General features: G+C 40.4%; 2 protein-coding genes across 3 annotated transcripts; one reads left to right on the top strand and one right to left on the bottom strand.

The window, feature by feature from the left end:
• Nucleotides 1-168: 168 nt before the first annotated feature.
• scg3 (secretogranin III) lies at nt 169-13,732 on the top strand. 2 transcript variants are annotated; one of them, XM_074666160.1, is made up of 12 exons: nt 169-623; nt 1,462-1,514; nt 1,675-1,717; nt 1,898-2,110; nt 3,473-3,615; nt 3,955-4,113; nt 5,095-5,323; nt 5,706-5,822; nt 8,574-8,657; nt 9,458-9,568; nt 10,631-10,720; nt 12,878-13,732. In XM_074666160.1, exons 1-12 carry the CDS (start codon nt 518-520, stop codon nt 12,994-12,996), a joined length of 1,467 nt encoding a protein of 488 aa, XP_074522261.1. In that variant the 5' UTR covers nt 169-517; the 3' UTR covers nt 12,997-13,732. The 2 variants fall into 2 exon arrangements, with proteins under 2 accessions (XP_074522261.1, XP_074522262.1); XM_074666161.1 differs by having other exon boundaries at nt 170-623; nt 1,898-2,098.
• A 69-nt stretch (nt 13,733-13,801) lies between these two features.
• Nucleotides 13,802-19,885, bottom strand: lysmd2 (LysM, putative peptidoglycan-binding, domain containing 2). The gene is made up of 3 exons (XM_074666162.1): nt 19,440-19,885; nt 17,544-17,890; nt 13,802-14,534 (listed from the first exon to the last, which is right to left on the bottom strand). The coding sequence occupies exons 1-3, from the start codon at nt 19,683-19,685 to the stop codon at nt 14,483-14,485; spliced, it is 645 nt and encodes a 214-aa protein (XP_074522263.1). The 5' UTR covers nt 19,686-19,885; the 3' UTR covers nt 13,802-14,482.
• Nucleotides 19,886-22,652: the final 2,767 nt, after the last annotated feature.

Below are 22,652 nucleotides of genomic sequence, written 5' to 3' on the forward strand. Positions count from 1 at the left end.
CCAATCCAACAAACACAACTGAAATCTCTTAAAGATGCCAAGTTTTTTAATAATCTTGGCCACCGCTGTAAGGCTGACACTTCTTGTAGTGTTCTCCTCCCCTTCCTCCTCCTCCTCCTCCTCCTCCTCCTCTGTGAACACAGAGGGGGCAGGTCTTGTTGTAGTGGGCTCTATTACTGCCTTGGCAGGTGATGCTGTTTCTCACACGGGGCTTGAAGAGCCTCACTGCTCGTGTGGTTATTATTAAAGCGAGGTGACCTGGTTTCAGCACCGCGGCTCGATAACAGCTCCAGAGCACGGCGGAGATTTGGTCAGCCCCTCCCCGCCCGGTGCATCTCACACAGCGGGTAACCAGGGCGCAGCCTCCGTGGACAGTTTCAGCACCAGCAGCGCGGAGCTGTCCACACGTTCAGCACTTTTCTTCTTCTGGAGGTGGAAACGAAACCCAAGAAGAGAAAAGAAAGCCAGGTGGAAAGGCTAGATATATTTTGGACCAAACGAGACAGCGTATCTCAGGATGGCGTCAAAATACGTTGGCCTCTTCGTCCTTTTCCAGTTTCTAGCCCTGAATGTAGTGAGCCAGATATCTGCCTTCCCCACACCTACTACAGCCTCAACGGATGGTGAGTTCACGGTCTCATTTACAAACTTACAATGCAAAATATAAATATATGTGTGTATTCATTCATCTATTTTTGAACTGTTAAACAGTTTTACCTGCATATGCTACAAGACTGTTTATAGTAAATATTGGAGTCAGTGACTAATCCAAAGATTCTGAAAACGCCACAAAGTGCGTTTGGATGAACTCTGTTCTGCACACATGGGATCTCAAATATTGAGATTTAAAAAAAAAAAAAAAAAAAAACACGTTCCTATAAACTCACTATTGGTTATCTGATCGAGAAATGAGGGAAATAGTGAAACATCAGCTATAATGACAGGTCACAGATGATAGTTACAATTTGTAAGCTAACGCTGAATTTCTGTGTATCTTTGTTTATATTTTGGATCCATGCATCCTAAGGAGACTCCAAGTAAATCCAGACCTGTTGAGTAAGAAAACAGAGCTACAGGCAGAGCCCTTATTTAAAGTTGGGCTCCCACTCTGTAGTGTCCATCTGGATTTTAAACGACGCCTCCTCTCATGCTATGGCAGCCTGTGGTCTATTTTCGACGCGGTTTAATCTTTTGTTTGATAATCCGATTATGCTCTGCCTCTGCTGTGGTTAGCTGGGAGGGCAGTGACGGTCACACAAGTCTTATAGCTAAACATAAGTTCAAATGACAAACAAAAAAAAAGAAGTCAGTCAATCAGTGTTTAAAAATGATATGCTCTTCACAAAAAGTAATGCCTGACTGTGTGTGAAGTACTCTATGTTTTTAAACCACAAAAATGGTCTGCATGATATTTATTCAATCTGCTTTGAGCCAACAAATACATCCCTTTTTGTATTACAGATAAAACTGTGTACAACAGACAGCTGACAGAGGAAAGACCACTACAAGAGCAAGTAAGTTCCTTTTCCATATCCAATCTCATCATCCAATATCCGGCTAAGTAGGCTTTATGACCCCTTGTCAAATAACCCCAGTGTTCCTCTAGCAAACATTATTAATCAGAGCTCACATCCTGTGGGGAAATTATTTGTTTAATGTTCTTTTTCTCCACAGATTGCTGAGGCGGACAGCGTGAAGACTGCAGTACAGTCAGCCGGTAAGAGGAAACCTCACAGCCAATCAATTAACTGTATTTCCGCTATGCTGAGTACATCTGTGTTGCAGCATTTCCAGTAAAACAATCTTCATTTGTACAAAGAAGAAACAAATAAATAAAACCACAATGAATGAGAGTTAATCTTCCTCCATTGTACTTTTCTCTCCCTTTTTTATTTAGAGAGCAAGCGCCCCTCCGAGTCACAGCAGGACCTTGATGATTTAACTGTGCTGAAGTCACTCGCTGATGGGCAGAAATCGAAAGAGTCCACTGATGTGCCAAACAAAAAGGACATCCAGTATGTTCCAGATGAGTCTGACTCAACTAAGAGCCGACGTCTGGTTGAGGACTATGACTCCACCAAGAACGGGATGGACTACGGCAAGTATCAGGGTACGCACACCTGTCACCACATGTTCCAGCAGGCCCTGTCCTGTTGTTTGTAAAGTAAGCTGCTGTAAACACAGTGTTTGGTCTGAGTCCCTCTGCTTGTGTGGCCTTTGCCACCTCGGTTAAGGGCAGGACTCATGCCGCGTGCGTCCGTCCATTGCTGGCAGGCCACTGGGCAGACATTTTAAGAAAGAGAAGGGAGAGAGCACACGTGTCTTTGATGGGGATCAGCGCAGACAGATAGAAAGAGTCAAAGAGAGGACACGTGCACGCGAGAGAGGAAGATTATCCCCTCCCTTTCTGGGAAGCTACTGTTCCCACTCCTTTTATCTCTTTACTGGAGATTTTTCATATTCGGGACTGTGATTCTTCCCATAGATACTGTCACTGTCTAATTCCTGTCCCTTACTGCATATGAAGAGAGGAAAGCAAAGACGCAATTTATTTGGATCCTGAATGAAAGTCTTCCAGTTTAAATGTGGTCATCATGCTGCTTTCAACCCTAATGATGGTGTCACTGCAGCAGATGATCTTTGCACATGCACCACAGACACAATAGACACCCAGTTAATTTTCAGATACATTTGATAAACTTCCAATACATTTTAGATCACTTGCTGTTCCACTCAATCCTTTAGCTCAATCTGGAACAGTTTTTGTAAGTTTACCCATAATGCAACCCTTTACTGGATTGTACATTGATTTTGACCCTGTATAGATTTAATCAGATCAGCACACATTTCACTTCTTAAGCACAAAATCTGATCTTGGGTCTTGTCAGCAGCATAAAGGACAGTCTCAGAGGTGAGGTGACTCAGGCGCAAAGCGCTGAGTGCTCAATTTCATCGATTCACTCTGTCGGCTCTTCAATGACAAGCAGCTCGTCAGGTTACTTTCTGTCTAAAATTGGCTAACGCGAGTTTCACTTTTCATTCTACCACAGAGGGACAAAAATAGAGCTGGTATTTGAAGGTTTTTGAGCACTAGATCAGTGATGAATCATGCTGCCAATACAGGCAGGAGTATTCTGGCCCAGCTTATTTTTATTGTGCGTGGACATCGGGAAGCAGCAGGGGTGTTATGTAAGGAAAAAGCTGTAACTATTGCTCATTTCTCTGATAGTAATGCAGAAAGATGTGTGAAATTAACAGTGAGAAAAATACAAATGGATTTATTGCTTTTCAATGATGGAACGTTATCAGATTTTAAAGGAGATAGACTTATTTCCTAGCTGTCGAAAAAGATGGATGGAGTAGAGAGTTCAAAATAAAAGAGAGAAACACATTTGTTTAATCTCCTACCATTTTCCAAAAGCATGGTCATAAGGTTGCAAATATTAACAAATGCACTTCTGTCTCAACACAGATGACCCAGAAAGCTTTCGTCAAGTAGATGGCACCCCACTGACAGCAGAAGACATTGTTCAAAAGATCGCAAACAAAATCTACGAAGAGGACGACAGAGGAGTGTTCGACAGAATCGTCTCCAAGCTGCTTAAACTGGGGCTGGTAGGTCGAGAGCTTGTCCTCTTGCATGCTGTTCGATTTGCGCAGCGTGGAGCTTGACATTTTCTCAACAGGAACTCTTTCCCTCGGCCTTTTCACTAAGAGAGGAAGAGAAGTGTGAATCAAGCTTTGTGTCATGAGCTCAGCTGTGAATTACTTTTTCTGACACTCAGTAAGTAGTTTGTTGGTGCCAGATTGCTGAGAACGGCCTGAAGTGACAGTAATCAGTGTGTGATTCAAAGCAGTTCACAGTCAGTACATGTTGTTCTGTTCTGGCACCCAACAGCAAGTGTTACTCCACTCAGTCGTTCTCAGACCGTCTTTCTCTGTGTCTCTTTGTAGATCACAGACAGCCAGGCAGACACTCTGGAGTACCAGGTGGCTGAGGCTCTGCAGGATCTCATCACTAAGAACGCCAAGAACAACGAGATTGAGGACACCGAAAATAATGACCAAGAGCGCAGAGGGGAGCAGGATGACCAGGGTTCAGACACAAACCCGGTAAATAAGTGATTGTGGTGATAGGATTGTGTTGTTGGGTTTACTTTTTTTTTTACTTGGAAAATTCTTTTAACCACAAAAATACTCCAAAATAAAGATGAAATGTTTGCATGCCATGGTACTTTTTTAAGGAGTAATGTAATAAGCATATCCAGGTTTTTTTTAAAAAAAAAAAAAAAACAAGGACACAGCCTTATCCTGATTTATTGAGATGAAAACAAGCGTTAAAGACAAATGGGTAAAATGGCATCTACAGATACAGCAATAGAAAAATCATGCTAGCTAGCAGCTGCCTGTCAACTGTTACTAATGTTAGCTACTAACATGGCAGATGTACCTGACTTTCAGCGCTTGAATCAGCTTATGTTTTGAATCCTTCTAAAGACTGTCCTGTTTCTCGGCTTCATTTTATAAGATAAGATAAGATAAGATAAGATAAGATAAGATAAGATAAGATAAGATAAGATAAGATAAGATAAGATAAGATAAGATAAGATAAGATAAGATAAGATAAAACTTTATTGTCCCCGAAGGGAAATTTGTCATGGACATAAATGCAGTGCCGCTTACATTTGGTGCATCATTCGCTCATACATTCATACCGATCAACAGGATACCATTTAAACTTTCTCCATTGGTTTTCCTCTATAAAGCCAGTTCCTGCTGAATTTTTTCCAGACTGTAAACAGAAACCAAAGATCTCTTCAAAGTCCTTCGTAGTCTTCTGAAATCAAAGACTCTGAATTTTTATGTGCAAACTGTTTTCAGAAACTGTATTTTACATAAAGTACACAACATGCACTGATGGTCATCCCAAGGGTCACTGGAAAAATCATTACTTGCCATTTCAAAAAGTCAATATTGTTTATATACAAATATGACCCATATTGTTATCCCTGCATAAATGTTTATCAAACTTTACATTCTGTCATTGTTTAATCTTAAAAGCTTCTACAGCTATTACAATCATTTACTTTCCAGGACACATGGGAGCCGACCCAGCGTCGCTACAATGATGATGAAGACGAGGAAGAAGAGGATGATGAAATTGTGGATGAGGTGGACAGAGATGCTGAGGAAGAGGAAGACACAGGGGACAACACCTGGGACAAAGACACAGATGAGGGCAACGAGGTGAGACCTGAAGATGGGCTCCAGGACCTGCAGTACTTCCCTAACTTCTACCGTCTGCTACGGAGCCTCGACTCAGGTGAACACACACACACACATTAACACATGCACGCACACACAACCCTGAAGTGACATTTAAGATCATCACCTCACAGCATCCTCTGTCTAAAGATAGAAGAGCTTCAGATGGAGGAAAGCACTGGAGAGCTGTTGGTGTCATAACATAATGTTCCTCAAAGTGAGGTCAATGCTCGTTAGTCCCCTGTGCTTCTGATACATCTTTAGGAAATAAAACACACACAAACACACACACGACTAATTATTTATAATCCAATCATCACCGCCCCCAACAGCCAGACCCCATGAGGTAACATTAACACCAAGATGACCAATTACTGTTAACGAAGCATTGATGCCAGACGCTGGTGTTGAAACTATCCTCTGTTGGTTTGCTGCTGCAGAACAAGACTCTCAGGAGAGAGAGACATTGATCACCATCATGAAGACGCTGATCGACTTTGTGAAGATGATGGTGAAATACGGCACAATCACGCCAGAGGAGGGAGTGTCCTATCTGGGTAAGACTTTATAAAATTCTTTCGCTGTTTGTTCATACTCTGGTATGTTCAGTGTCATGACGTTAAGCAGAGGATTGCATGATAAGATGTGCAGTTGTGCTGTTTGTGGTCGGGTTATTGGATGATGGTGTTTGCTGTTGACTGAGCAGTCACTGTTGAATCAGAGGATACTAGTTTGGCTTAATAAGCTCAATGTAATCCTGAGCTATCATTGTTTTGACGAACTGTGTTTTCTGCAGAGATGATTCCTGGCAACAACAAAAAAAGCGATAAATTGAAACCAGCAACAATAGGAATGTGTTTGTCTATGTACTATCACTAACGGTCGTCAGTAATAGTATGATATTGATTTCATGAGCTCGCACAGCCTTGTGTCTGTGTGTGTGTGACATCTGAACAAAAGCTTCAGTCTTGCTAATTTCTACAAGCATTTCTCTGTTGTTATATCTACTCCTACATGTTCAGCCAAACAAATGTCCTCCATGAGCCTGTGCAGTGAAGTGTGAAGCCTGCACAGACACATTAGTGTCAGGGACACCCTATATAACCAGGCTGGGCTTTTACAGGCGGCCATCACATCAGCAGCCAGTGGAAAGGTCAGCCACCTGTAAGGGACAGCTGTCATCTCTGCATTTGAGCCTTTGGGGAGCCTCAGACTCAACATCCTCTCATCCTCTCCCTCTCTGTTCAAATGACATTCAGTCCAGACTGATAAAATAGTGCTGACAACTCTAACTTCCACTTTTTAATCAGAGCAGTAGACGATTAGTCACAAAATTATCGTCATGAATGATTTATGTGTCATTGTGGAGTTCTTAACTGGTTATGAAACAGGCTTAGAATGAAATTAATGCCTCTTTGTGACCTACAAAAGCCGAAAAGACTATCAGCATCAAGATTGGCTTTTTATATGTCGCTATGTAGTGATTTCAATCCCTGTAACTTCTGCTGTGGGGTAAGTACAGGATGAGATGCTTACAGCATCCTGATGAAGCAGCTTTTTGAGCATTTTCCAAATAGCAAATATCCAAAGTAACTGATAAATTGATAATTAGGGGGAGAGAAGGAAGATAATTTTGTCATGAAATACTACTTTTGTATGATCTGGAAAAAATCTGTGGCAGTAAGATGTACCCTTTGTTCAGAGGGAGCTCCAACATCAACACAAACCCAAAGTTCCTCACTGCAGCTTTGAGTCAAATAAGGTTGGAAAATGTCCACTACAAGTTTCCTGAGCCAAAAGGGGTAACTTCAAATTAATGATACACTGAATCTCACTGTTCAATCAGCATTTCTGAAAAGCTTGTTGGAGCAAATGTGTGGCATCTTTTGCTTTATGTGTGTAAATACATCTCATTTATCGGCTGACTGATCAATTTAGAGGTGTAGCGTGGAACTAACCAGGCTCATTTCACGATGTGCATGTCTCACTGTAGGAGCCATAATCAAGTAATTTAACTAAAGCTAACCTTAGCAGGATTAATCAATACTCCTTCACATGACCTCTGTGCAGTCACCCGGTCTTTAGTGTCTCCTAACAGAAAAGCAAAGACCGCTTCTGACGCACACAGCAGAACAAATCAGGCGTATACCATTACAACAGATATGGGTTTCCAAGACAACCACCCTGGCCTCCTGTGGTATAGGTTGTGAGGAGATAAGCCAATGGATCCCACCATCACCTAGCAACATGTTAATGCCTCCTTCCCCACTTCCACCCCCAGCTGGCTGCTAGGCTCTGATGAGTCACCTCCAGCTAGACAACTGTACACACAGCTGTCAATCATCCCCAGTCTGCCTGAGGGTGATACAGGCCTGAGGATAGAGAGATAGATAAGGAGGAAGATGGCGGGGGAGGAAGAAAAGAAATGGTCCTTCCTCAGGCCACAGGTTGGAGAAGGAAGCTTGGAAACACTGGAAGTGAAAAGCAGTGAGATGCTTTGGTTGTCAGAAACGAAAAAGGAGGACAGAAGAAATTGTAAGGCTGTTTTAGTTACAGCAGAGTTAGGCTGGGTTATTTGTCTTATCTGTTTGTTGTCCATGTGCGCTTTCATCCAGAATTCTAATGTCCTGATGCCGTTTTCCCTCCTTCAATCGATACCAAAAACAGAAAAGAAATATTCATTTGCTTCAACAATATCTACTGTGTTTCAAATGATGAATATAGGGACTTAAATAAATGTACTGCTGGAATATGATCTATCAGATGAAATTACATCTGATCCCTGGGGTTTGTGTATGTGCAGAACATCTGCTCCCCTCTCTTTGTTCGCAGCGTTTACTCCTTTGTTAATTCACCGAGGATCAGTTGACACTTAACATCAGTTTTGTGAGTTATATGATCTGTTTGGGTCATTCTCTGGCTGCTTTAAAGTCTTTTAATTCTCTAATCTTGTTTTGAAAGCAAAAACTGGTAACAAGCACAGAGAAGGCTAAGGGACCAGGTCTTTCAATAAAGGGTCATTTATTCTTATGAAAGCTGAACATTCTGTTTTTCAATGTCTAAACTCGGGCTTTTAGAGTAACAGTGAAACAGGGAAAGACATCACTTAAGTTGTGTCCTTGGACCTCCTTTTCAATGACAGGAAAAAGCTCCTTTTCAAATGGAAATCACCCTGTGAGTAACACACACACACAGGCAGTTTGGGACTCTCTAAAGGTTAAGAGGTTTTCATTCATCCTCTCTTCGGCAAACTGATGACTCAATGTTTGTGGCATCAAAAGTGAACGTATGGTCTGTTTCATCTGCAGAGAACCTGGATGCTATGATTGCCATGCAGACCAGGAACAAGCTGGGCAAGTCTCTGGGGCCTCTTGACCTCAGTGGACCCAACGGTAAACAGTTTTATAAATAATTTACTTCCAATCATGCCAAACTGTAACAACATGGGCTGTTGACCATGGATGGAATAATTTTTTTATCATGTTGTTTAACTTCTTTATTGGATTTGGATATGAAGATAAATGTGTTTTCCTTTGAAAGAAGCCTTTAGGCAGTTTGTGTTTGTAATACATGGTTTCAAAGATGACTTGATTTGGTTCAACCCCGGGGAATGACCTTAACTAAAAATGCTGTCAGATGTCATACCCAGAGGTGTTTAAAGCTGTCAGAAAGAGTTACAGAACCTGACCTAGATGTGGTACAAAACATTTTGTCTGATGCAGTTTGAGGCAGGGAGAGCACACCTCCCCTCCATCTTATCTGCATTCATGAAAAACCAAGGCAGGAAGAGCAGCAGCAAGACATCAGGGGTACGACATAGGTCAGACACCAGAGACAATACATAAGACACCTGTAGAATCAGACAGCATTAGGAGGAGGAGCTGGGCTGGGGGTCAGGATTCAGAGCGGTTGGCAGAGGAAGCAGGAAGCTTAGGCGGCTAAGGCAGTTAAATAGAACACTGATTTGACATTTTGCCAGAGGGACGTGTAAAAGGTAAGCTGTGAGCTGATACAGGCTGGTGTTAGATCAGCTGACTTGTTGGCTTGCCCAAACTAACGCTCTGCTCAATTATTTAGACAAAACCCCCTTCAAATTGTATATTCATAACTTAACTTGAGTTTTTCTATAGATTAAATAAAGAATGTTAAGACAAGCTTACTTGATGCTTTATGTGTGTTCTGTCTGCTGCAGGAAAACTCTTGGATGAGGATGACAACACCAAGGCAGAGGCTGCCAAGATGCAGAAAGAGTATGAGAACCTGAAAGACTCAACCAAGGAGGAGCAGCCATCAACTGAGACCAGTCAGTCCACAAACCAGTGATGACCCCCTGAAACATGAAAAGATTTCTTTGTAGAGATTTTTGATAAGTTGCTTTAATAGTTTTTAAACAGCCTTACTATTTTAAACAAAGAATGATAGTGCCTTGTAGCTGAATGACTCCTTCTTTACTTTTTTTTATCCTTTTTTTGTTTCTTTTATTTTTTTTTCAGTTTGATTTGATTGCGTTGTTTTGTATCCAAAGTCTCAAATAAATTCAGAACTTTTCAATCATAGCAAACTCCCACCATATCAGTTCAATGAAACATCTTCTTTGCTCTTCCTGGAGAGAGCTCCGGTGGAGCCATGGTGTGTTTTGACTCGGCAGGGCTGACATGTAATAGACAGTGTGTTTCAAAGCCAATCATAGTTAAGTCCTTGTTTGTCACTGAACTAGGCCAGTCCAAAAACAGCGACAGGAAGGCACGTCACAGCTGCCATTACTCTCTATTTCTGTCTATGCTCGTCAGCTTAATCCAAATAAACACACACACGCACACACACACTGTAAAAAACAAAGTTTACCAAATGTATCATGGAGCTGGATTATGAGCAGAACATTTGCTACTGCAGGAAATGAAGAAAATCCAGAGTAATATCATCTGAAATCTGTATTATGTGTATGTTAACAGGGTGCTCCATAAGTTGCGTAACATTTGTGCAGAGTGATAATCCATATTTCATAAGCTCTTGCATTATAATCCATATTTTATTCTGAGTTAAATAATGAACATATTGCACGAGTTGAGTCTGTTTATTTCTATTTAGTTTGATCAAAATTTTGTTCAATTTCAAAGATGAGAGTTAAGTTCTGCACTCTTTCCTTCAACCCTGTGAAGAAAAAAAGTACTGCTTCAACAAATTTAGTCCGGTAAATAATTTATCAATGTAAAAAAGCTCTGTCAGACTCTGCAGCAAAGTGGCCTCTCTCAGAGGTCTGATGTAAGACAAAAGATATGAAGCGACATCAAACTGTTCTCCAAACTCCAAAGCATCAAAGAAAACCATTTTCACATATTCTCTCCTCTTTTCCCCTCTTTTTCAGGCCAGCCAGGCAAGTCAGAGATGTATCTGGAGGCCATCAGGAAGAACATCGAGTGGCTAAAGAAACACAACAAAGAAGAAGGCAAAGATGGTGAGACACACTCCACTCCGGTCCTTCAATCAGTCACTCTAAACTCTTCTGTTTTCTCTACTCTTGTTAAGTTATAAGAGCCAAAACAAGAAAAACATCCTCATTTGCAAGCTCTCGTCTCCTCATTAAAGTGACCCGGGTCATGAGCAGTTCTGAGGAGACGCGTTCAAGAACACAAAATTTGAAGGCTCTTTTGTTCGCTCTGATTTGCATTTGAAATGAGTGTGGGATACTGGGGTAGATGCTTCTCTCCACATCTCATGAATATGGATAATTCTTCAAGAGTCTGTCCTAATTACTAATGATTCAGCTTCCTTAATGAGAGACAGAGAACTCTATTCATTTATTCCCTCCTACCTGCTCCTCAGCATTCACTGTCTAGCAGCACAATTAGCAAAGAAAAATCATCACATTTCCTCCTGATCAGGGCTTTTATCCCGACTGATGCTGCGTATTTCTGTGTATGTTTACTTCTTTGCACATACTGTACCATACTGTACTGTCAGCACTCAGAGAGAAGCCGCATGTGACCCAGAAACTGCAGAGCTGTGCAAACTGTATTGGTTTGACACACAACAGGAGAAGGCATGCTGCTGGACTCCACAGTGTAAAATCAATGCCCAGTTGTGCTTAATTAAGCAGCAGAGAATGAAATGTTAATGAGTTCTCACTATTCAGGCCATCCGTCTACTCTGACCATCTCTGCAGGAAACAGGACAAAAAAAGAGGCAAAGTACCCGCACGAAGAGATTTATATTTACTGGTCATGCTCGCTTGCCTGATGTGTTAAAAGTTCATAAATGGGACATTCAACCTCCAGGGAGTCAGAAAACGTACACAGATAAAAAGTTTGACCCAGATTTTTACCTTAAAACAGAAAGAAGACAAACAAAAGAACCGAGGCTGACGCTAAGCTTCTAACGCTGCAGAGACCAGAGCAGCAGGGAAGTTTTGTATGGTGCTCATCCCTGACCTGACTCTATATAGGACACTTCATTAGCATGCTAGTGTGCGTGGAGTGGTTGTCTGGGGCAACAGGGGCCTCCCCTCCTGCCAGTGAGGGATCTGGGCAGAAAGAGACGGACAGATAATGGTGTCAGGCAGAAAAACTCACAATGAGGATCTGGGTGTCCTTCTAAAATCACCCCGATTAAATATAGTTGAGCTTTGAAAAAATGATATCTACTTTTCTAGCACACCTCGTCCCACAAAAATCGCTCGCGTCCCTCTCATTAATTTTCCTGTCTCTCCAAAGAAAAGTACAGCTGGAGGAGAACAAAAGCTCTTTCAACAAGCCAAAAAAAAAGCAGTGTCATAGAAACAGAGAGCGAAACAGGCCATTTAGTGTGTTTACTCTACCAGAAGCACCCATTAGGACAATCTCTGTGTGTGTGCAAATGTGTGTGTCCATGCCCACACATTACACAGATTAGCCAGACGAGCAGATGGGCTTCGAGGCGACATCCTGGTTTTGCTTGTTGGCTCCTCGCAGTCAAGATTGGGGAAACTGGTGTGGTGTCTGATCACATCGTGTTAATCCCTCACACATGTCATGTTTGTGACAAACTGTGTCTTATAGATGTACTGTACCTTGAGATGTCAATAAAGAGGAATGGTGACAGCTGTTCTCTCAGAGCGAGGAGAAGTGGAGCAGCAGATGTTTGCTCTCGGAAACTCATTTCTTACTTTGATGGATAATACAGAGAGACTGTTTTCATACCTAAATATAGACAAGTCCTGCTGTGGCCTTATGGTGCTTTATTAAATGACCATGACCTATTCAGATCAAGGAGAACTCAGATTGTGTTTTTAAAGGTTAATGGCGCTCTGCTAGTTTCATAGGTAAGCTGGTTTGTTGTTTTAAATCCTGTATGACTGCATTAAATAAATTTAATGTTTCAGTTAGTCTCACTTTGTGATCTTTTGCTTTTTCTTATTCCATGTTTGTATCTTCTTAACCCCAGACATGCTAACTCTGACCTTAATCTGCCTTGATAATGAACCACCGCACCAGATTACGTCTTGTTTGGGTGTGCCGTCATAGGAAGGCTGCACTGCAGGAGTCCAACGTCTGAACTATGCAGGATCAAAACAGCACAGCTTCATGATTTCTCTCTCTTAATCCCTCATCACTTTATTTGCGCGTGCTTTTTCCAGATTATGACCTGTCCAAGCTGAAGGACTTCATGGACCAGCAGGTTGACTTATACATCGAGAAGGGCATCATTGCCAAAGATGAGGGCGACACCATCAAGAGGATCTACAGCAGCCTGTAATGCCATCGCCCTCACTGTCCTCCCACACACGACTGAATCTGATTAATGAACTCCAACCAAACCCTGACTATTAACATGTATTTCCCATGGCATGGTAAAGTTTATACTGTGTATCCACATCTACCTGCTCGGGGGAACTTATTTCCCCTCCCAGACATTCCTAAAGCGCATCGAGAGAAGTGATTTAATCAAACTCAGAGCTATTCTACAGCTTCTTAACTGATCATATTTGCACGTAAAACTGTGTAATAATGAAAATTGTATAATCAATAGAGAATTAAAGTATTTTATGTTACCTTTTCACCACTAAATTGCTAGCATTTGCTCCCATGGGAAATGAATGTTCTAAGTATGACGCTGTAGCTTTGCTATCATCTGCTGTCTCTGATTCATTTTTATATCAAAGTGTACTCATTCTGTGTAACCTGTCTTAGCCAATTATCTTTATTTTTTCCAGTGTTTATGTAAGATCTTTATGTATTTCTTGCTTTTTATTCTACCAAAAATATATTTGTTGTGTATCATGTCAATGCCCTCTGAACTCCTGTATTCAGTTCTGCTGTAATTCTTCTGGAGCCTGCTAGAGGGCAGTGTCCGTACCATCACTTCTCTCTGCATGTCTCTGTGAGTTCAACATGTCCATCTCTGTAGAGCCAGAAGATAAGTATTTTTAAATGTAAATATTTGTGATTTTTTCCTAAAGTTTAAAAGCAATTAAAACATTGCCTTTTCTTTATCTGTCTACCTAACTGTGCAGAAAAAAATACCACCACATGTTCATGAGAACACTTCCTGTTGCTTTAAATACACATTTATTCTCTCAGATAAAACAATATAGTTTTAAAGCACAATAAAACGGCTGTTACAGACAGTTCTCGGCACACATAAATAATGCATTCACACCTCAAAAAATAGAGCACTCCCTTCTGTTTCCAAAGAAAAAAAAAGCTTCAATGAGGCAAACAGGACGTGTTCAAAGGCGTGAGTCCATCCACCGCTTCTGTTTGGGGTGAGCTCGTACTGGGTAAACACTGATGAGGAAGGCCTGAATACACTTTCCGATGACACTATTCTAAGAGGGGATTTAGAACATGAGAGGCGGTTAGCGAGTCTAACAAGCTAATCCTCCTGGAGTTGCTTAACGCTTTGTGCCTGCATGTGTTTTTGCGTGTGTGTAAACGTGCAGCAGGTGGGTTCTGTACAGTAGCTTCAGCAGCATATGAGGAGTAGACGAGGGGCGTGTGCTCAGATGTTATTTATACGAGATGCTCCCCATTCACAGCAAAGTCTCTGAGTTCAACTGTACAAAACGAAAACAATCGTAGACATCATTTTTGCATATCAATAAATAAAAGGCAAATAGGACGCTTGATAAAAGAGGGTTTGGTAAAAGAAAGAGAGGAAATAAGCATTGAGGTTGTGTGAGTGTGCAGGTGTGTGTGTGCGTTTAGTATGAGACAGAGCAGAAGGTAAACAGAGGGGTCCTTTATATTTCCTGGTATGACGTTGTAGGGGCCGTGTAGTCCTCCTCACTGCTCCTGTGGGTGAAAAAAAAAGACACAACAGCTTTAACTTGTGAGTAGATTTTTCCCACATCGGTTTGTATATAAATCGACAGACACATTTTTTCCACTCCTTTCTTGTCTTTCTCCCTCTGATAAAACAGTCACCACAGTGTCTCGGTGAGTGTGCTATGTGTGTGTAAATAATGGATGAGTTTAACCAGGCAACAGTGTTGTCCTCTGCCACAGCTGAAGGCTTGTCTGGCCTCTCCATATAATGAACCTGTGTCTCTGAAGCTTGATAATGAAGTTAAGGTGTTACTGTTCAGGAGGCGTTTGGAAACAAGGAATGGGGAGCAGTCAGGAACCATCAGTGATAAAACGAGAATGTGAAATATAGAAAAATCAAAGATATAAAGGGAGGTCTAAAACAATGAGAAAGTGACTGAGAGAAAAAGACTCCTTATGGTTGAAGGAATAAATATTTTCAGGAAATAAGATTAACTATAAGACTGGTCTCTGAGGGATGTTGAGGGGAGTAAACGAGTCTCATCTAACTTTTTTAAAACCTCTAAGAATCCTATATATTCCATATTGTGTCTCTTAGTGCAACTGAAAAGCACAAGTAGTTATTCATCTTAAACTTTCAGTTTTCTTATCCTACTGGTCCAAACAAACTACCAGACTACCAGATTAATTTCATTTCCAGACATAATGTAGAGGAACTTTTTTTTTCCACAAGAATTTAACAGTTCACAGTTTTTAGATGTTAGATTTTAGTCCCACTTCTAATAAAACAAAATCACCCAAATTAAAATAAATAAATAAATAAATTAGAACAAAAAATAAACAAACAAAAAATAAATGAATCTAAAAAATAAAATAAAATAAAATAAAATAAATAAATAAATAAAAAAGATTCAATTAAATTATTTAACACCGATTTTTATGAATATACTATAGCTTGAAACTGATTTAAAGTTTGCCTTTAGTTTGCACTTGATCCCACTAAAAAATTTGGGAATATTTCTTACATTTACTTAACTATGACAATTATTAAATAAGGATCCTTGTGTTATGTCATTCCTGCTATCTTTTATTAACTTTTATGTTTATTTTATCTTCCTATCCACACAATATCATGTTTTTTGATATCAATGTGTGGGTAAAGGGTCTTTAAAAGGACAGGTATGAATCTGTCAGCCATTTCCCACAGATTACCAGAAAAGCATTGTGGTTTGATTCATTTCCAGTAGGCATGCATTCTGTGTTTGCTCTGGGACCTTGTGGAAACAACTACATGAGTCTCTGTTTAAACACAGCGCGGCTCCACAGGCACAGACTTTTATGTGGCTGGAGTCAGGGACAGAGATGGAGCTTCAACAGAAGGCTAAGATCTGCTGTAGCTGATGGGCAAACATTTAGACACTAAATTAAAATCTTTGATATTTACACAAGGCTTGTGCCTTCATCAAACAAATCACAGGTTTAGATTTAAGGCAACAAAGAAATGTCATCATGGTGACTGATACTTTCGGCAATATTGTCAGGAAACATAGAGCAGGAGAATCAAATGATAAGAAACTAGGATTTTTTTCTGTCCTTCTCTGTCATGTCAACACAAGTTGATCTCAAGAAGAAAGAAATTAGTTTAAGAGCATAAAATTTCTCATTCTATGCCTTTTTTTTTTTTTTTTTTTTTTTTTAGATCAGTAAGAAGAGATTCTCTTTGTTTAGGACAGATCTGATAATGATAAGTGAGCAGATAAGAGGGGACAACTGATGACAGCTGTACTGCTGTCAAACAAGCTGGGTTGGGTCGTATCCTGAAGCTGACAGGAAGGAAATGAACAGAGCAGCTGCTACAGGAGGGCTCGTATCCATTCTGCAATCACAACATTCTGAGCAAATCACACTTACACTCAGCCTGAAGTGAGCAAAAAAAGAAGCTCACACACTGCAGCAGTGTGACTCAGGCATGACTAAACTGAAACTACCAACAGTGAGGTTATTCCAGTCCTCCATCACTACTCCACAACAGAACAGCTCTCTGTGTTTCAACATGCAGGGTCCGGGAAGCACGCTCAGGCCTGATTCAACAAGCCAAATCTCCTGCTAAATACCTGACTGTTGCATAATGTGGCATCTGACAAGTGGGGCAAAACCCAGATTGTGATCTATGAGGACATTTTCCCTCCAGTACATCTGGCTTCTCTTCCTGCTGACTGAGATGTCAGATGAAACTGGGCTCAGGGAGGAGTGTCTGGGAAAAACTTTTAAGAGCACTCTAAAGCTGAGTTTATCTTTTGTACTTGGGGATTCTTTCTGGAAATGGGCCTTAAGTGGCGAGTCTAAGATTTAGGATTTATATAGACTCAAACCTGCAGGGACAAAATAAACATAATGTTGGTGCTTATTTTCTTGTTATGATTCGTAATCATTGACATGAAACCAGATGTTTTTTCAGGGTTGATCAGTCTTCTTTACTTATGATTTGGTGTATTTTGTGCTGAATTGGAGGTAGAGAACAATTCTAGTGTTGGTTTGCAACAACTCTAAGAAGATCATGGACTTTTATTTGCAAAAAAAAAACATGTGCTCTGTCCATCTTGCAAGAATATTTAAAAAACAACCACAGTTTAGAAATGAATTTTCTTACAAGTTGGAAAGTATGCAGTATTCTTTTCTTTTCTTTTTTTTGCAACTTTTGGTGTTCTCACTCTTCTCCTAAAGATCTCTTCTACCATACAGTGGGTGCAAACTGCTCTTTTTCCTGTTTTAGACTTTTAAAAATCGCATTTATAAATAGACCCTGTTTCAAAACCCCTTGTAGAACCCCAGATACTAATCCAAACCCTCTGTTTTTGTTCCAACTGTAGCTGAAATCAGGCCAAGTTTTCAGGATCTTATCTCTTGCTGACAGACATACATCATCCAAATAAGGCAAGTAAGACAATGATCTTCAGTGGTGGGAAAAAGTACACTCCAAACACCTGCACACACAGCAAAGAAGCAGCCGTTTGTGTTGGATCATGAATGCCTCACCTTACTTCCTCTTCTTTCAGCCTACGAGCTGCCTGCTTTGACTGTTTTATTTGCAAGTCCAGTCTGTGTAAGAAGTCTTTGGCTGACAGCTCCTCGGGCTGGGGCTGGGGGCATTTGGAGTCCTCAGGGGGAGGCGAAGGAGGAGGCGTGGGTCCCTCGATGTCCTGCGTGACAACACAGGAGGAATCCACCTCCTGGCATGATGCTTCGGCGTCCCCATCAGGAGACTCCAGAGACAGTCCGTTAAAGATGTAACGCTTCTCCGACAGCACAGGGATGTTGAGGCTGTTCCTCAGGAAAATGCAGTCGTTGCTGAACAGCTTGTTGGCTCTCTTCACCTGCTCCATCTGTTGTTTGAATGGGACAGACAGAGAAAATAGCATCACAAACACTTACAGAGCACTTCCTTCCTTCCTTCCTTTATATTTACACTCAAGCTTTGGCCTGAGGTTCAACTGATCTTTTGACACCTTCAACAAGAAGCATCCAGGAATCTAAACAACATAGTTAGTAGCAATAACCACAGAAGATGTCACAATCCAGAGCAGTGGATTTGCCGATGTCCTGTTTACTGTGCTCTTTTATTTTGTGAGAAAACAGACCAAGCTTAGCCGCTGTGGCTAAATTTGGTGCATTAAGACAAATGTTTGCTTTTTACACAAAAGTTTGTCTAAAATCTCCCTTCTAAGTAAAAAACAGCTTTTATAAATGTCATTAATGTTGTTTGTTCTGCTAGTATTAGTAGTGGAAGTAATGATAATAGTATTTTAACTTGTTTAACTGGAAAGCAATAGCTGATTTACCATATTTTTGGGGGACAGTCATTTGATACAGACTTAGTGTGAGTGATACTGTTAGTTAGCAGCTGTTAAAGGATGTTAAACTTAGCAAAAAGAGTAATAATTGTTGTTCCCTCTTTTAAAACAGAGTTTTAAACCCTTATCCAGCAGATTGTTGTCACTTTTCTTGTATTTCACCAGATGTTTAGGAGACTATGACAGCATCAGATGCCGTTCTGTTCTGTTCTTTCATGAATGTTGTCAGAGTGGAATCTCCACCAAATCAACAGCAGCAGCAATGGATGATTCATCGCAGACTCATAAGAAGAATTATTATTGAAAGAAAGCATAAAAATGAAGAGGAGCAAGTTATATTATATCTCCTGATATATCTTGAGAAAGAGTTTGTCTGAGAGGTTAAGTTTGAAAGCGTTTCCTCAGGCATAAGTCTCACTGCTTAACCCTTATTGATTCTGTAATAATGCAGGATCTGTCTCAGGGGCAATTGTGCAAATAAATGTACATTTAACGTGATTTCAGCTTAACCATTAAGGCAAAGTGAGCTTTGGGCTATTTGTGTAAATGAAGATCTGAGGACCTCTGGTCTCCAGGGCAGAGGCTACCTTCCTCGGGCTGCTCCAGTTCACCAACCTTCCTTAAACTCATTGATATCAAGGTATTTATAGTCGGCTCTCACAGCTGTCACTACACCTCACTGGTTTTGCCAAGTGTTTGCAGCGTGAAAGTGAAACAAAGAAGTGAAATAACACTTAGTAAAATGAAATCCATTGAAAGTATGTATAAATGCCTTCACCACTAAGCCTGCAAGATGCTGAAACTACATTTCAAAAGAGTTCCAGCTGATGCAAGAACTATACAACACTGGTTTCTCCGAAGCTTAAATGAGGTGTTTCACAGTTTAGGTTACTCCATGAAGTGACTGTAAATGGGGGAGAGTAACAGATAAATGATGTCCACATAAGAGAGATGTTGTTGTGGTTGCCTCCTGTCAGTGAGGACTTAACTGATGCATATGAACTGATTTCATATTCTGTCAGATCTTGTTGCCTCTAGATAAACATCAAACCCCAACCTAACGTTGCAGTGTTACACTTACCGTAACTCCGTATTTGAGAGCAATCCCTTGCAAGGTATCACTGTCTGTAACCCGATGCTCTATGTATTTCTCCCCAAGAGAGGCCGTGACGCTGGCTGTGCTGCCATAGGATCGGATCTTGGTTCGGGCCAAGCTCTGGGAGAGTTCGCTCTCTGACTCGGAACCTGACCTGGACCGAGGGAAGATGGGTTGGCCCAACCGTCCTCCTCCATCCCGCATCGGCAGGACGGGCGAAAACTCCGCCATCTTCTCTTGAATAAATGAAGAGCCTGAACGCCTCCGTTTGTTTTAATGCTCCTGTTGACTTGTTGTGAGAATGCAAGGCGCTGATTCAGGCGGCAGGGAGATTCCCATCCCCGGTCATTTTCAGCATGACGGCTCGGGGAAACAGAGACATGTTTCGGGGACCACTACCTCACGGCTCGCTTTGTCATAGATCCGTTACGTTGACGTAAAAACGTAAAGAACGCCGAACGTCCAGGCGGAAAAACATACAGTACAGCTTCCGGTGGAACTTTCAAAATAATCATTGATACCATAAACTATTACGGTTATTTAAAACATTTTCAAAAATTACGAGATAAAAAAACTACTGAGGGGCCTTGTAGCCTATTTGATACACGCTAGGGTACACATATGAATACTGAGAAGCAAAGACCCATCCCTGGTCATTAGTCGTCCTGTTCTAGGGTTATAGACCGGATATTCACTGATCACTCCAGCAGAGTTTAGCCACTTTGGAGAAACACCCAGAGTTTGCTTAGCATATTTTCGTAAATTTATCATTTGTGTGAAGTAACACTTAATTTAAAAAAGAGAGAAAAAAGAAAAGTGCATTTAAATAAATTTGTTCAAAATACTTGCACCTCTCGTATCGAAATTTCCGAAACACTAGGCCTACCTCACGAGAGCGTGGAAAAAAACTTTTTTTTTTTTTTTTTTTTTTTTTTTAAAGAGTGAGGTTTATCGAAAAGTTGTTCAGGTTTTACGTAATTCTATGTGCAATCATAGGGTGTAAAGGAAACGCGGCCAATAAGCAAGCATTTAGGGCCCTGATACCCCTCATTTGTAAACGAGAACAGGTTCTCTAACATTTTTGACCCAGTAACATAAAGGTCAAATAAATAAAATAAATCAATTACATGTTTCAGTAATTTTTTTCTGGCCTGGTGTGCCCAGGAGTTTCAACTCAGAGTTATGATCATCCTTCTTGACATATGTGCAAACTTTAAACTAAGTTGCAGTCACTGTTTAAGTACATGATGAAGACACTTTCTATTGATTGTATAGTAATATTTTGGACATGTGTGAATATGACTCAAGCAGGTTTTTATGGTTTTGTTCTTGATAATGTATTTTACCTGTTATGTGTTATTGTGTTTTTAAACTGATGTAATCTGTACTACTTGTAATTACAGATTTGACTGAGTGGAGCGCAAAGAAGAGGAGTAGTTGCTGCCTTGGTAGTAACTAATGGGGATACAAACAACCACTTTAACAAATTTAATAATCTCTCATTTGCGTCTGTGAAGGGTCATTGGTGTCTTGATAAAGCTTAAAAAGCTTCATTAGTTGACTCACTTTTCTTGTTTGACACAAAGAAGAAGGACTGGAGGAATCTTTTTTTTACATCAGATGGAAACATTCAGCAGGTCTGTGTGACTAGTAACCACTGCATGTGACATCTGGAGCCAGTGCTGCTAAAGCAGAGAGTTATTTTAGATGGCATCTATGAGAGGAACCTGGTTCCCTGTCTCATATGACCAACCTTGAAAAAATGAATGCCTTGTTTAATAATCACCACATGATTAGAGCTATTTACAAATACATTGGGGATTTTTCCAAGACTGGAATATCAGTGTCATAAAGTCAAATAAGGACGTGACTGAAGACCACACACAAGTTTCCATATTCTTTACAATCATGTCGACATAGACTGTAAAAACAAACATTTATCTTTAATTTTTTAAAATGGAAATCAGACTGAGATACAGTCTTACAACAGACATAGACAAAGACAGTCAAGCAGAAACAAAGGTTTCTTTATTTTACACTTTACAACATATAAAATGGGCTTCCAACAACATAATTTTGCAATCATGGCTTGTCATTAAAAAAAACACAAGAAAAAAAAAACCATTTGAATTAAATAATAATAAAGTGGAAGTCAGTTCGTAAGACTACTAATGCTTTCCCTGTATGCTTTTAGAAACTCTTTATCTCATTTTTTCTTCTGCTATCATCAGATGCACCTGCAGGCTGCAACGGGTTTGTTAATGATTACCAAGATTAAATGACCAAATTAAATAAAATCCCTGCAGTACTCAGACTTAATATGTATTCATTACTGGACAGCAGTGACAGGCCTTGTTCACAGCCTCCTGTCTCTTTGACCTGAACATTAGATTTTTTTTTTCCACTATTATTTTTAGTTCCACTGAATTCCCAGTGGTTGTTTTTCATATGTGTTATACCCATGTGGCTGCGTCTTCATAAAGAAAGACGGTTCTGACAATGGACAACAATAATGGTACAAATATTATAACTGTTAAGTTAGTAAGTTAGTAATGTGCTATTTTGCAGGAGCACACAGAAAACGGGGGCATCTGCTAATATTTGAGTAGAAAGAATGAGCTTCCATGAAACATTATACATTGAAGACAAAAAGGGAAGCAACAAGTGGGTTGATTTTCTCTGAATCATTCATTAATACAGCTAGTTTCCCTTGGTTATAAATGAAGCTGCTGTGATCTCACTGTCTGACATTTTCTGATGGAAATCAGGTCATTAAGAGTAAAGAGCACAAAGAGAGGGTAGTGGGAAAGGGCTCAGTTCATTAATGACAAATGATGTTTTCTAAGAGGAAAAAAGGACTTTCTTATTTGGTTGAACTGCAAATCAGTTCATTATCCATGTTCATCCACTAACCAAGTACAAGTAGGAACATCTGCTCATGTACAGTAAGAGGAGAGCCAAATCACTGCCTTTAAGAAAGGTTTGTAAACCTTTTGTGGAAGCTAATTCAATGCAGATACAATACATGATGAAAAAAACAAACATGAGACGACATTTCCAGAGTGATCCCCTGAAAGAATCCCCTGACTTCACCTGCATGAACTCATTCTCCCTTTCTCTTACAGGTAACATACAAACAAATGAAACAAAGAGAAGGAGGGAGGAGAGGCAACTGAATGAGTCATCCGTCACAACATT

This window comes from Halichoeres trimaculatus, unplaced genomic scaffold (genome assembly GCF_033239565.1).
Source record: "Halichoeres trimaculatus isolate MK-OKI-2021-1 unplaced genomic scaffold, fHalTri1.1 fHalTri1_scaffold_3, whole genome shotgun sequence".
Classification (NCBI taxonomy): domain Eukaryota; kingdom Metazoa; phylum Chordata; class Actinopteri; order Labriformes; family Labridae; genus Halichoeres; species Halichoeres trimaculatus.

Coding starts and splice junctions, on each gene's coding strand:
- scg3 (XM_074666160.1), top strand. CDS start 518: ATGGCGTCAAAATACGTTGGCCTCTTCGTCCTTTTCCAGTTTCTAGCC. Junction 5,324..5,705: donor GCTACGGAGCCTCGACTCAG/GTGAACACACAC, acceptor TTGCTGCTGCAG/AACAAGACTCTCAGGAGAGA. Junction 8,658..9,457: donor TGACCTCAGTGGACCCAACG/GTAAACAGTTTT, acceptor TGTCTGCTGCAG/GAAAACTCTTGGATGAGGAT.
- lysmd2 (XM_074666162.1), bottom strand. CDS start 19,685: ATGGCGGAGTTTTCGCCCGTCCTGCCGATGCGGGATGGAGGAGGACGG. Junction 17,891..19,439: donor CTCTCAAATACGGAGTTACG/GTAAGTGTAACA, acceptor TTCAAACAACAG/ATGGAGCAGGTGAAGAGAGC. Junction 14,535..17,543: donor CTGAAAGAAGAGGAAGTAAG/GTGAGGCATTCA, acceptor TTTCACCCACAG/GAGCAGTGAGGAGGACTACA.